The sequence below is a fragment of the Hippocampus comes genome, unplaced genomic scaffold, assembly GCF_001891065.2.
Source record: "Hippocampus comes isolate QL1 unplaced genomic scaffold, H_comes_QL1_v1.1 scaffold322, whole genome shotgun sequence".
Classification (NCBI taxonomy): Eukaryota; Metazoa; Chordata; class Actinopteri; order Syngnathiformes; family Syngnathidae; genus Hippocampus; species Hippocampus comes.
Genome location: NW_017805137.1, coordinates 2,204,976 through 2,219,975, shown reverse-complemented (window position 1 = coordinate 2,219,975; position 15,000 = coordinate 2,204,976). Strand labels below are relative to the sequence as shown.

General features: G+C 40.7%; 1 protein-coding gene across 4 annotated transcripts in view; it reads right to left on the bottom strand.

Moving 5' to 3' along the window:
* Positions 1–6,403: 6,403 nt before the first annotated feature.
* agtpbp1 (ATP/GTP binding carboxypeptidase 1) overlaps positions 6,404–15,000 on the bottom strand; it is a 26,671-nt gene continuing 18,074 nt past the window's right edge. For 2 of the 4 annotated variants that reach the window (XM_019867109.1, XM_019867110.1), the window contains 9 exons: positions 14,783–14,870; positions 14,438–14,582; positions 14,210–14,360; positions 13,556–13,736; positions 13,351–13,480; positions 13,101–13,232; positions 12,845–13,021; positions 10,317–10,468; positions 6,404–7,015 (listed from right to left, as the gene is read on the bottom strand). In XM_019867109.1, coding sequence (XP_019722668.1) covers positions 6,790–7,015; positions 10,317–10,468; positions 12,845–13,021; positions 13,101–13,232; positions 13,351–13,480; positions 13,556–13,736; positions 14,210–14,360; positions 14,438–14,582; positions 14,783–14,870 — 1,382 coding nt within the window. In that variant the 3' untranslated portion in view covers positions 6,404–6,789. The remainder of the gene's footprint in view (positions 7,016–10,316; positions 10,469–12,844; positions 13,022–13,100; positions 13,233–13,350; positions 13,481–13,555; positions 13,737–14,209; positions 14,361–14,437; positions 14,583–14,782; positions 14,871–15,000) is intronic. The other 2 variants (XM_019867108.1, XM_019867111.1) reach the window with 1 other exon arrangement.

The window sequence follows — 15,000 nt, the reverse complement described above, 5'->3', positions numbered from 1 at the left end:
TGAAGAACATACTATCCTAAATTACTCATCTTGCCTTACAAGACTCAAACCTTCCGAAAAATACCAATACTTTATTTTCTTTGCTTTTTAAAAAAATGGTGTCAGATAAACGCATTTAAATTCACTGTTACGTAACGGATGTATTTCCATTTCCCGAACTGGCACCGCGATGTGAGCTACTCCTTTGGTTTTAATTAGTGTGGATGGCCACCTCATTTGCATATGCCAGCCAGCGGGGTGTCTCGTTGGAGGAGAGCTTTGAAAAGTGCCAATGAATGAACAAAAAGTAGCGGATAACAGACAGGATGTGAGTAAGTGCTCCCTGAAAATAAATAAATAAATAAATAAATACTCTGTCACCGGTTGCCACAGCAACGAGAGGTGCACGTTGGCTCGGCTCCCAACGTAGCCAATTACGTCGTCGGTGTGTGTGTGTGTGTGTGCGCGTGTATCTATTGAACTGCCATTGAAATGTAAAATTGGAATGGGGCCCATGTGATGCGCACTCGCAACCATTTTGATGCAAACATGATTCGTGCACACGTGCACACACGTACATGTTGCCATGTTCATGCCATGTTTGATGAAAGGTTTTTCACACATACTCATGTTTGCAGACGAAAATGGAATGAGGCAATGCTTCCCCTAGTGGCACCTCATGTGCGCATGCGCCATGCGTTTTGTGTTTATGATGTCAATGATTTACTTTTATGTATTATTTTGTTGCTTTATGGACATAGTTATTTTGTTTTAGTAATGTATTCTTTAGATATTCCTTTTTACTTATTTATCCTCTCGTTCCCTCAGATCTTCGTCCTCCCTCCTCTCCGTTCCGTTGTCTCAGCCGCTCTGCTCCTTATCTAAATACATCCATTCATCAGTTTTCTGATCGGCTTGATCCTCACAAGGGTCGCGGAGGGGTGCTGGAGCCCATCCCAGCCGTCTTCGGGCAGTAGGCAGGGGACACCCTGAACCGATTGCCAGCCAATCACAGGGCACACACAGACGAACAACCATCCGCGCTCACACTCACACCTAAGGACAATTTTAGAGTGTTCAATCGAAACATGCATGTTTTTGGAATGTGGGAGGAAACCAGAGTACCCGGAGAAAAACCACGCAGGCCCGGGGAGAACATGCAAACTCCGCACAGGAAGGCTGGAGCCGAGATCGAACCCACGACCTCTGCACTGTGAGGTTGACACGCTAACCACTGGACCACCAGATCTGTTTTCGACCAAAAAATTTCGAGTTTTTTATGCCTCGGATTACGACCGAAAATCGGTTCTCGGCCAAACTGAGTGCACTTGAATGCGCCACTTGACTCCTCTCGCCTTCCTTACACGAGGAAGTGACGCTTCCTCATGTAGCGTTCCATTTTGAGCAGACGTGTTCAATAAAGATTTTTTTTTTTAAAAGAGCATGGTTTCGGTTTTCGAACAAATCGGTTTTCGAACAGCCTTCTGGAACGGATTATGGTCAAAAACCGAGGTATGACTGTACATCAAAACTAGGAATCAGGAATCACAAACAGTACAGAAATACATTTCAATAAATCAAATGAATTGTTGTGGAACTTTAAGAAACTCTTTGCATTTGATTTTCACCAAGCCCTCATCTTGGCTGTCAAGTCAGACTCCTCCTGCCCCGTAGCCTCTGCGTTTCACACGGTGACATGCGCGCCGTCATGGCAGACAACAAGGTGCGCTGAAGGAATTTACCCAAAGGGAAGATGCATTTTTGGGCTGTAGGCAAAGCTCGAGTGAGATCAAGCAACACACACACACACACACACACACACACACACACACACACACACACACACAAACACACACACACACACACACTGCAGGCCTCTTGTTCCTTGCGGTCTTGTAGTTTCTCACAGGAGCCATTGTGTCCCCTCAGGAGGACCACCAGAGCGCTTGACGAGCAGCCAAGTCGGACCACTGCGCTAATTGGCCCGCTGCGAGCTCCCACACTGCATCACAACTCTCACACATGCACACACATAAAGGAAGATTGATTTGAAAGCAAATAGCGGGGATTCAATGTCTTTCTGAGAACAAGTATGCAGTTTTCTGTACTTAAATCAAAAATAATTCGAGGATGATGTTAGAGGAGATTTGGATGAGGGGACGAGGGGGTTTAGAAATGCAATAGGTGTGTGTGGGGGGGGGTGTTTGTCAAGTGCACTTCAGCAATTGTGATTGACAGAAAGGAACGGAACCTTTTTTTTTTTTATCCTTTGCTTTCTTCATTCCTCAATGAGGACCTTTTGGAGCTTTTTGTCTTGTTCATTGTGGCATCAAGATGCATACATTTTTTTTTCACATGCCAATCACACACACAAAAAAAAAAAATGTATTTTTATCCAAATACTAAATTAACTTTCTTGGCCATTTTTATGTGCAATTTATGTTTTGTTTTGTTTTTGTTTTTTGTAATTTTGGCATTCAAAAAAATTATAATAATGACACCCTTGCCAATGGAGGAGGAAATCAAATAATTAAGAAATATAAGCAGGCTAAACCAGCATCGGTCCTGCAAAAATAAACAAATACACATAACTTTAAAAGGAAAATATAACCCTTTCCACTGAATTGGTAAATCTATTTCGATGGCCGTAATGAGTTGGCTAAGCTGTTTAAGAAGAAAAAGAAAAGCGGCTGTATAATTTTATAGTGGCCCAAATAAAAGATGAACACCCTTGGCAAAAAAAAAAAAAAAAAAGATAACGAGGTGGCTGAATGATGTTTTTATCCTCACTTGTACGATATGACGTGCGTTCAAGTGTGTAGCCTATTACAAAAGCAGACAATCAGCTTATTTGCGTGAATATAAAGTCGAGTGGATCCTCCAAAGTTCAACGAGCTCATAAAACTTGAATAAGACCAACATTTTCAGGGAAAATACATTTGTAACCCTAGATATCATAACCATACATAGCCTTACCCTAACTGGAACCTAAAGCCTGACCCTAAACCTCACCCCAAACTTGATCTGGCCTGTTAGTTGGCAGTAAAACTCACATATTTGTGATTCGCGACACCCTGTATGATCTTCGTTGGAGCCTTTTGCTAATTGAGGCGATTACTTCGATGTAAATGGCTCAATCCATACCACACACACACACGCACACACACACACACACACACACACACACACGCACACACACACACACACACACACACACTCACACATACAAAAGTGCTAATGAGTCACAGTTGATCATGTTCACATTTTATTTCTGGCTTCTCTTTTTGACTGTTTTGTTTCAGCAGGCCCCCAAAAATTCAGTTTTATCATCATCAGACACACACACACACACACACACACACACACACACACACGCACGCACGCACACATTATTAAGACGTGCATGAGGGAAACAAAATGCAAGTTTAAAAAAAAAAAAAAAAGGATGGAGAGGTTTTTGATGGAGGGAGAAAATGGCGAGAGTGAGGGTGAGAGTCGGGGGCAGGAGGGGGAGGCGTAATCAAATTGAGGGAGGGAACACACAGTACCGAAGCATTAGTGTTGCTGAATAATGGAATAACTTCAATTGTGCGCACACACACACACACACACACACACACACACACACACACACACACAATTAGGCACTCCCATGCTGAGATGCTTAATATACATCCACACAGGTCGCATCCCAGAAACAATACTCCATTAACATCTCAGTAAAAAGCAACAAGTGGAAAGAAAATGCATGTTCACAAGCAAGTGAAACAAACTTCTAGGCTATAGTTGGGACTCTCGATACACAAAAGCACGCACACACATACACACACATATTACATACATTCATAGACACAGTGGGTAAATATAAAGGTACAAACACCATTAATGTGATCTGTGCGGCTTCTGGCCCATTTAAGCTCGATATTTAATGCTGCGTGTTATACAACGTATGTACACTGCACTGTCTTTGTGAACATTCAGCATTTGTGTCATATATATATATATATATGTTTTGGGGGCTTACGTAAACAGCAGAAGGGCACACAAAGGGAACCTTGAAGGGGGAACCTCATATTTGTTGCTGTCTCAAAGCAGTTTTTTTCCCAAACCAAAGATGGGAGAGAGAATTCATCCCTGCCAGGGTCAAACTGTGGCCGTCACTGAATACTTATAGACAGCTCGGCTAGAGATTAATGTCACATATTCGAATGTAAAAGTGAAAATGACCCACTAAACTTTTAACGATAAATGACGACGGCTCAAAAAGCATTCTCTTAGCAGTCAGTCATGCGTATGGAAAAATACTCATATTATGATTTCAAAAATTGCGGGGAAATTTTTTATGACTATTTTTTTAATGTATAATAGTGCATGACCTTTTTATATTTTGATGTTTTGACATAACTAAACAGGGTACGCACTTGATAAAATGGATGGATGACATTTTATATTTCAAAAAGCAGTAATTCTGCTCCTACTAAAATCTTTTTTTCCTTTGCAATGTTGTACCCCTAAAATTGTGCACCCCCAAGTGACCAATAACTGACCCCAAACCCCCCCCCCCAAAAAAAAAACTAAGTTCACTGATCTGAGATCTCCCATGAGATATTGTAAGATGGTGTGGAAATGTATCCACAACATTCAGATTTTTATAACATCAGAGGTGTTCCATTTTCAAGGTTCCGCTGTATGTGCAACACACTTAAAGGCGGCGGAGGGATGCTTGCGAGTTTCATCAAGCGTCTTTCTACAAGGGGGACACTTGGGTTCAGTCGTAGAGATTTCCGCCACAGCTCATGTTAAGACAGTAAGTGGGGAGTAAACAAGTTAAAGTGCAGGCTAAGCATGAGAAGGCATGCGTTTCGGTCGTCTGGGAAGCTTTGGTGTCATGACACAGGCCCTTGCGAGCCTCCGATGCCACCCCAGGGTCATTACGGAGGGAAATTTATGAGCAAGTCCAAGAAGTGATCTGCGGTGAACGTGACTTCTCCCATTTGCGGGGGGGGGATAGTCTTAAGTGGTGCACCAAACAGCAGGTCAAAAGGACCCGCGGTTGCGGAGGTTTCTGCCGTGACCGGCATTAAGGCTGGATTTACACTACATGCGTCAAGCGAGGGCAATGTGAGGTCATCAAGATACAGCAAATGGATGGCATGTGTACACACACGCATGTTGACCCAAACAAATAAAATAACCTTTTAGATGGAAAGCATGTGGCATTAAGTGAAGTCCAGATATGGTAAATTACAGGTGTGTAGGCGGTGTTTCTCAGTGGATGCCTCGCAGTGAGTTCAGTCGTACGTTAAAAATGTGCATCTAATGGTGGACTTGGCAGGCTGGGATGAAAAATGTCTAGTTTTGGAACGTAATTCTTTCGTCATTTTAAACTTTCGGTACTATTTAGGACAGTGATGGACAAACAGGCAGCTCACGGTCCATCACACTCTCTGAGTGGCCCCTTGAAAATAAATACATTTAAAAATCGGATACATTCATTATGTTTTCCATTAATAAAAAAGGGCAAAATTGATTTTAAAAATCCTGGGAAAAAAAATTGAAAAATGCAGAATATTAAAAAACATTGTACAGAAAGAAGAAGAAAAAAAAATAAAATGAATGAATATTATCGACTGTAGTTTTAAGATGGAATATCACCATTCAGCACTAGGGCAGACATGGCTAAATTACACTTAGACCAGGTCTTATACTGTCCTAGACTACACCTTGAGTCTATAAACCATAAAAATACAATTTTGAGGGAGTTGATTTTTATGAAAATGCACAAAATGAGTTCTTGCAGTTAATGTTAGTTTCTTGTTCAGCAGTTTTGTGCAAGAGAGCCCTTTGCACTGGGGGGAAAAAAAAAATCACAGGATGTGGTTCTTTTGTGATTTGCTTCAAACCCTTTATTGTTGGGTTAGGATAGTGGAGTTTTTATCCATGCATTGGGAAATGTTACGATAAAAAAATGAAATATATTCAGAGCACATATTTTGCGCATATGCACGTATATTGTCCATATTTGAAATGGCATTTAAAACACAATTTTAAATGGAAAAAAAAATCTTGTAATTTTCAGACAAATGAAGTCAGAACAATATGAGAAACAAATGCATCCCGTACTTGTTGCTTGTGAATAAAGTTGTAATTTTAGCGCAAATAGGTTCAGGAGATTTCAAGAAAATGTTATTATTTTTGGAGGAATCAAAATTAAAAGGACTTATTTTATGTTATTAAAAACAAGATGAAAATAACACTACACGTGTACTGTCCATAGAAAAAACTGAGAAGAATGAACAGTGTTTATAAAAAAAAAATCTTCACACCCCTGTTCAAATACCAGCTATTGTATTGTATTATTTAAAATTCTTATTATATTTTATTACACATTATTATATTTTATTTATATATATTTTTTTAAAAAAAAAAGACCAACAAAAAACTTTTGATTGTGAATGTGGGGTGAAACCAATTCGGAGCACTTTGTACAGACCAAGTCGGTCACCTTCTGTGTTTAGCCAGCACAGGCCGACCTGAAGTGTAACAGTTAACATTTGTCTTATACTTATTAGCGCTGTCGCTGTCCTATGTTCACACTTGTTTAAGCGCATGCTTGTATTCAAGTAAAGGTAAAAACAGTCATATTTGCAGTGTAAATCCAGCCTTCGAGACAGAGATACATCGACAGTAAAAATAAAATGGAAAATGTGAGTGTTGTTACCTTCAGTAGTTTTGGAATTGAAACTGCTCGGGAAAAAAAAAAAGATGAACAAATAAATAAATAAATAATTGTTTGTTTGTTTTAAACAGTCATTGGCTGCTAGTGACAGGCTCAGATTTCCAAGCGTCGCGATTGTTCTCGGAGTCTGACAGCAGCTCCGGAACTTCGCCGGTGTCTGTGGTGGCGGAGGCGGCGGCGGCGGCGGCCCCCAGGTCCACCTCCGTGTCCTCGTCGTTGCTCTCGGCGCTGTAATCCACCGCCTCCAGGAAGGACGGCTCATCCTCGTCCATGACGTAGGTGGTGGGGCAGCTGCTGCAGAGCGACACAAAAGACACATGTAATGTTATCAAGACTAACCCTTTCAGGGACAGCGGTTACTCCAGTGGACAGCTTATCATGTTATCAGGTTACAGGTTATCTTTATTGGTACATGAAAAAGTTAAAAATCAGGAAAAAGTGGTACCTTGGCTTTTGTGAGTGACCAATATTGCTGCTCTGTTTATCGTATATCAAATCAATTTTCCCTATTGAACTGAAATGCATGCCACCGCGATTTTTTTGTTCCATCTGCCATCGAATGAAAGAGCCTTTTTTGCGCCTGTCACTTTGTGTCATTGGCATAGATAGCAGAACAAAGATCCATTAGGTGCAGGTAATACATAATTTTCGGAATGTTCGAAACCATTTTTTTCAGACTGATAGCCTGATGAGTACTCAATTCTTGAGTACTTGTCAATACCAAGTAACCGACACCACTATTGTTCAAAGTTCAAAATAAAACACAAACAACTCACTCTGGTTTAGGATTGATTTGAAATAAATCAAAAGTGCAAAATAGGAGTTTCGGTCAAAATAAATTGAAGTTAACTCCCACTTGTAACTACGGAAAAGTTTTTCTTTTTAGTTTAAAATGACTTACGTTAACTAGCGTTGCAGTGTGGCCAAAGGTAGAATCCTGGTTATTGTGTCTATTGGTGCTGTGGCAGATGCTGCATGCTTAATTAGCAAGCTAGCTCCGGAGGTGGTCCCTTCATTTTTTTTTTTTGCCGTGAGAGGCGGCAGCAAACTCACATCATAGATCACGTTAGTTGCACCAATTTTTTTCTTCATTTTGTTGTTGTTGTTGTTCTTCTTCTTCTTCTTTGGGTGGTTGGCAAATACTTTTGGGGCATTACCACCACCTTCTGGTTTTGGAGTCCCTAAATCATTATTTCAAGAAGCCTGAAGATGACGCAAAATTGTAGTTAAGCTAAGCAATTTTAAACTCAAAAGAAAACATTTCCAAAGTTAGAAGCAGAAGTTATGTATTCAACCAGAACTGCCGTCAACACGATGAGGGAACGGGGATTTTGGGTGCCAGTCCGAGCGCTTCTGTTCTAGGATCTCGAATTTTGTCAAATAAATGTCCCCCCAAAAGTTCACTGAGACTTAGATGGAAGTTTTTTTCTTCTTCATGGTGCATTTTTTTGACTGATGCGATTTGTTCTCCTGCACGACTTATCGTCCGAATTACATTGTAAGAAGTAAAATAATATATGCATTACCATATGTCCCCCTGTTATTTTGTCTTCAGACAAAAGGCAAAAAAGGCGTCTATATATTATTAAATGGCCCCAAAAACTTTTAAATGCATAAAATCTAAATTTTTTTTCCATTATTACAAAAAAGTATAATTTGTAATCAAAATGGCTGGTGAAGGACACCTCTTTCTTTGTTTCTCTCTTTCCCCGTGGACCAGATGCTTAAACGCCTGCTGCATCTTTTGAGGTTTTAGTGGCTTTAGTGGCTTTTTAATGGTGTTAATGGTCTGAAATGCGATCCCGGGGAGACAGTGTCGTGCCGGCACTAGTGGGAGACAGACACACAAATGGTGTACTGTAAGTGTGTGCGTGTAATGGTGATGAGAGTTGCGAGTGGACAGGAAATGTCCTTTTCTTTGGGTTCCAGTAGCTCTTTGCTCCATTCTACACTACACATGCGCCTCATCATTTCCATCCACGCACACACACACACATACTGACCGTATCTTGCCTTTTACAAACTGGCAGACGCTCCCAATGGCCGCAATATCATTGCAATGACGACCTATTAAATGCTAAGTGCTAGCATGGGTGGGCGCGCGGCTCGGCCTGCCTGCCTGAGAGCATCCAATCTCCGAGGAGAGAACATTGCGAGTCCCTTAATGATCAAAGGCATCAATGATGAATGAACACCTATCAATATGAGAGCAGAGGAGACGGAGAAGGCCAGAGGAAGATGCTCAAGGGAAGGGTGGTGCTGGGGTTTGGGGGCGGGTGGGGGGAGTATTAAGTGGTTTTGGAGAATTAAGCCATCAACTGACTTAACAGAGACAGCAAACATCCAAATGATTACGTAAACAAATAGCTTGTTGTTACAATTTGTAGTCTGTTGACGTTTGGAAGAGAGCTGCAAAACGTTACGGTACAATTTAGGTGACAGACTATGTCTGGATCACCACTAGGTAGGAAGTTAGTTGTCCTTTTGTACATAGTGAATCCTATAAAAAGACTTATTAAAATTGGCAGTCGGCGTGTAGGCTACAAGTTAATTCTACAAATATTACTGCTTTATTTGACCTAAATTTGACCTTAAATTTCTGACATGATATACATAAAATACATTTGCACTTGTAAGATGACGTTATTTTTCAGCGAATCAAACGATTGCTGTAAAATGATTACAAATTAATTGTATATATCAAATTAAATCTTTGTTCTCTCAAAATGATGGCTTTATTTCTCCACAGAAATATTTTCGCCTACTATCACAATCACTGTTTGCGCTAAAATGCTGACTGCTCAAGTAAAATTACAACTTCTTTCTCTCTTACAACTTTATTTGTCCTAGAATTATCACTATATACACATAAAATTAGATGCTTTTTTTTTCTTTGCACTTCATTTTTTTTTACAAAATAACTATTTTCATGTGGCCTTTTTTTTTTTTGCCCTGCTGATATTACAACTTTGTTCACATAAAATTACAACAGTCGTATTGACTTTATTTGTTCTAAAATTAAAATTTGATTCTCACTTTTTCATGTAACATCTCAATTAAAATTGTCCTAAAATTACGACTTTATTAATGTACTTTTCCCCATAGTACTTTTTTCTCAGAATATTTTAGTCCTACAATTCAGATTTTATTCATATCAAAAGGCCAGCTCTTTTCATATTTTAACATTTGATGTGTCTCACTGTAAATTCCCATTGATATTTACATACCTAAGTTGACTTGTATGATTCCCATTTTATTCACACACAATTAGAACTTTTTTTTTCTTTTTGGTGGGATAAATTTGGTAAATATTCCAAATCATTTTTTGAATTAAGCTTGGGGTTTGGCGGCATGGTTGAGGACTGCGCCCTCATACCAAGTACTACCTCTGAGCACTATAATGTGAGTGTGTTTATGCGGTCCTTATCAGGAAGAGCGTGCTTTTTTTTTCCCAAAATCAATATAATAGTTTCCAAATAGTCAGCTAAAAAGGCTTCTGCCCAATTGTATTCAGCAACTTTCACCACATCAAATGTCGCTTTGTTTGTCTTAAGACGCAATCAACTCACTGTTATGTCCTCTGGGTGTCATTTCTAACCTGACTACTTTAGGCTGTGTCCCGATGAGGTCACTCTCGAGGTCCAGCAGGTGCTGATGGCTGTGAATCCCCGTCATTCTCTTGAGCCTTAGAAGGGCCACACAGAATTGAGCTCCCATCTCTTCCAGCTCCCTGGTACCAATCTGAAAACCCTGCACGGATATAGATTCATCATAAGATCAATTGCACATAAAAGATAACCTGTCACACCATTAGTTGGACATATATTGACTTGAATTTGGCACTGTGGTTCAATGCTGTAACGACCAACCCGAGGAAAGGCTTGACTGTCAATACATGTTCATATACTGTCATCCCATTACAGGAAGTGCGGATTCATGTGCATCGTTAAGAGGCCGTGAAGTCTCAACAGAGAAGTGCTCACACACTTACAGTACAATACACACACACAGTCAACCACACATTCACAGAGCACTTTTTGTTCCTTCTGCAGGAAGGCCAATGCTGGGCCAGATTCGTGTGCTCCTTCACATCTCAGGGTACAACATTAATGGTGGCCCGATGGTCCCAGGCCAGTTCGCCTCTGTGTTAGGCCACTACCCAGCTTCAGACATTGGCCCAACAAGGGCAGTCCAAATTTCGAAGTCACAGTCGCCAAAAAGTGCATTTTTTTTTGTTGTTGGTGTTTCAGACCAAAAACACTTTTATCACTGCAACAACCTGGCAGAAACAGAATGTGATGACGCAATGACAAAACACAACCAGCGGACACTTGACTGGGTCAACGGGCATGAATCGGAGTAAGCCTCATGAAGTTTGGTTCGACTCACCCGATTGCCGCTAACCTTAATCGATTCATGCAAGTGCCAGCGGGACCATAAAATAGAACGACAAGGACAGCAACGCAAAACGACGCTTTATCACCAGATTATTATGTCCTGCAATATGTGGATAAAAACTGTGTGCTAACAAGAACGTAATTCATCACAGATATTGTAGGACAACGCGCATCAACACCAAAATTAGTCTCTAACACTTGTTGGAATACAGCATACGACAAGGCTTGTTGAACAGTGCCTAATATTGAGTGCTATTTTTAATCATGTGTTTTTATTTGTTCCTATGTCAGCCCTTCAAAATAGGTCTTTACATGAAAACAGTCAGTGGAACTACAAGGTTTGGGGGCCGCTACCTTGAAATAAAAAATATATCTATTATGTGTTGTGCATTGTTGGATTCTCGGCGTAAGTACATTTTGTAATTGATTTATTCTTTGAAGCATTAATATTAATTTGAGCAATTCCAATGCCTTGATTTTAGTAGGGTTAGCATATAGTCATAGGCATTTTGGCAATGATATGAAATAATTGTTCTGGAAAGTGCTTTGTTACAGCTGAAGCTGTTGTGACAGCGCTATATCAATAAATATGTATTGTATTGTGTATTGGAAATCATTACTAAAACGTAATGTATTCCATGGTTACGACCGTATACGTGGCCATTACCACAGGGCCACCAGAACTTGGCTGATCGGGCCACCGCCCAAAAAGACTTCATGTCGGGCCTTGCATATGGACAAACGCTTTAGCACAAGAAACAACGGGAGTACTTTTCAATGTCCAAAGCCTTTCATCACACAACAGTTCCTCTGTTGCCAAGGCAGCCTGTTGGACTGCAGCACCACCTGGTGGAAACTTCCCTCTTGGTTAGAGGTTGTGCATCAGAAAAATGTGTGGCATGTACAATTAAGATAAGATAAGAAAACCTTTATTAGTCTCGCAATGGAGAAATTCCCAATTCACAGCAGCAAAGTTATGTAATTACAATTTTATTCAATTAAAATGTTGTCTTTTTATGGGTATTTTACAGTGTTATTCATATAAAAGTATGACTTCTATTCTTAGCGTTCAAAGTTTCACTATTCGCAAATTCTGGGTTTACTGATGTAAAATTGCAATTGACTTTGATAATATTACTATTTTTATCTGCCCTTAAAGTTACAATGTATTCTTATAGAATGATGTATTTTTCCACACAACACCTGAAAATTACAATTTCATTCACATAAAATCACAAGATTTTCGAGCAATTCTTTCTGATAATTTAACAACTTAAAATGAACATCTTAAAATTGTGTCTTTTGTCTCCTAATCTTCTAAGTTTGTCATATAATTCTGGCGCTGTTGAAAAAAATGGCTAATTATTTATTTGAACCCTTTCATGCAGCCTGTCACCTGATACATGATAAGCTGTCCACTGTAGTAACTGCTGTCACTGATAGTGTTTTAAAATCATGACTTTATTTGTTAATGGTTTATTATTACGATTAAATTCTCCAATAAGATAATGTATCTTCTCACAATATCACATGCTGATTTATCCAACTTTCTTCATCCAAAAGTTTACAACTTTACTTTTCACAATCACATGAAATTCAAAGTGCCTCTGGCCCCAAAACCGCTCTATAGAAAAGAAGCAAACCATTCAATAAACAAAGCATACGAACAAAATGCAACTTGGCACGGTTTCCCAGCCGTGCAAGCAAAAATGAGGTCACCAGACGTTACCTTATATTTGCCCTGGTCGCAACCGCAGACGGTACTCTCCATGGTGTAGCTGCGCTGCACGCCAATCTCCCGCCACACCACCACGCGCGCCGTCGATTCCTTGGAGCGCTCCACCACAAAACTACAGCTGGCCATGCTGAAGGCCGGCGCGATCTGGGAGAGGATCTTTGGTAGGGCCTGAAAACATCGGCAAAAGTGAGAAGCAGACCACTGTGTGGGTTTAAGCGTGTGTGTTAGGAGCGTCTTGCGCGCTCACCCTGTACGCGAGGTCCTCTTCTATGTCATTGGACGCCGTGCTGATGTTGGACTGCCATATTGTTTCCTTCAAACTGCAGCCGTACATGAATACGTTCTTCTTTCTGGAATGGCCGTGGTAGTCGCAGAAAACCTGAGCGCACACACACACACACGCACGCACACACACACACACACACACACACACACACACGTAACGTCACAACTCACACAACCAATCCCGAAATCAATAATGTGGTATGAAGGTGTACCAGTGGTGCTCGTTGCGTGTGTGCAAGGTACTGCAGCAGGCTCTTGGTGTGGTAGATGGTCGGGTGCAGCTCAGGATTGGGGTTCTGCCACTGGCGATTCAAATCTTCCCCGCTCAGAGAACAACGATGACTAAACCAAAACAAAAGTGCTTTTAAAAGCAGCCGGTCGAGTCTAAGCTCCCGTTTTGCACACCTGCACACTCACTTTCCATTGATGACGCCATCCGGGTTGAGCATGGGCACGATCTTGAAGATGTAAGACTCTCGCAAGGTGGCCGCCAGCAGGCTCGGACCCATCAGAAACTCCAGCGTCCCTTTCATCACCCAGCTGGCATTGGTTTCCCCAGGGTGCACTCTGGCTGAAAGGAAGATCAATGGACGATTTCCTGCAGAGAGGGAAGATCTTTTTTTTTTTCTTTCAATATGTATCAAGTTTAAACTTTTTTTTTTCCTCACAGGAATAAAGTAGAATTTTTTTTTGTTGTTGATATTTTTATGAGAATAAAAATCTGAATTATATATTTCAGTAAATTCATAATATTCACCCATCCATCCATTTTCTGACCCGCTTATCCTCACAAGGGTGTCGCAGAACAAAATCAAAATTTTAGTGAACAAAGTCCTCATTTTTGGACAAATTGTAATATTAGGAGTCAGCATTTTTGTCACAAACATTGTGATTTTAGGACAAATATCAACTTGTGACTTCATGACAATAAAGCTGTCATTTTAGGACAAATGCAGTTATAATATTATGACCATAAAGTTATAATCGTATATGACAAAAGACGAGAGAATAAACAACTTAATAAGTTGCTATGGCCCAAGGGGAGAAACAAGGTTTGCTAGTTTGACTTACTAAACTGGCAGATGTGATCACTGGAGTTAGACTCCGGCATGGCGGTGACGGTGAGGAGCGGGCAGCTGTTTCCCCCCAGCGTCTCGCAAAGGACATCCTCTCGCAGGTAAATCTCAGGGGCCCTCAAAGCCTCTAGCTTTGACAAGTGCATCTGAAAACATACGATGCCACAAATTGGCATTTGACTTCTGAAAAATTCTGCCAACGTCCGGCGATCTGTAATAATACCTTAAGAGAGGAATACGTGTACGGGTAGTGATAGGAAAAGTAGCAGACGTCATCCTTGTGGCTGAAGGCGGTGCTGAAGCTCATTGTGTAGTAGGACTTCCCTTTCTGACCGCCAGTTGCGATGGAACTCCTGGCAAAATGGTTCCTGGGGGGGGTTGCAAAGAAAAGCTTTAAAAACTGTATGTATAAGGCACAAAAGTTGCAATTTTAGTATGAATAAAATCATGATCACGTAATGTAAGAAAGAAAAAGTTATCTGATCTGAATGGAGAAGCATATCACAAGAGAAAATGTGAATATCCAGAAGAAAAGGCGATATTCTTGTTCTATATGAATTTGACCTACTTATAGTAACAGATGTCTGTTCCTGTTCTGACCCAGCAAGGCCTGCCACTGATGGCCTCCTGAACCGAGTACATCAGCGGCTGCATGCCTAGACACACACCCACACGCGCGCACGCACACACACACACACACACACACACACACACACACACACACACAAAATCGGGGCCTTGAGAAACGAGAGACCTGACTTCGGAGTCTTTATGATGGCAGTGCAC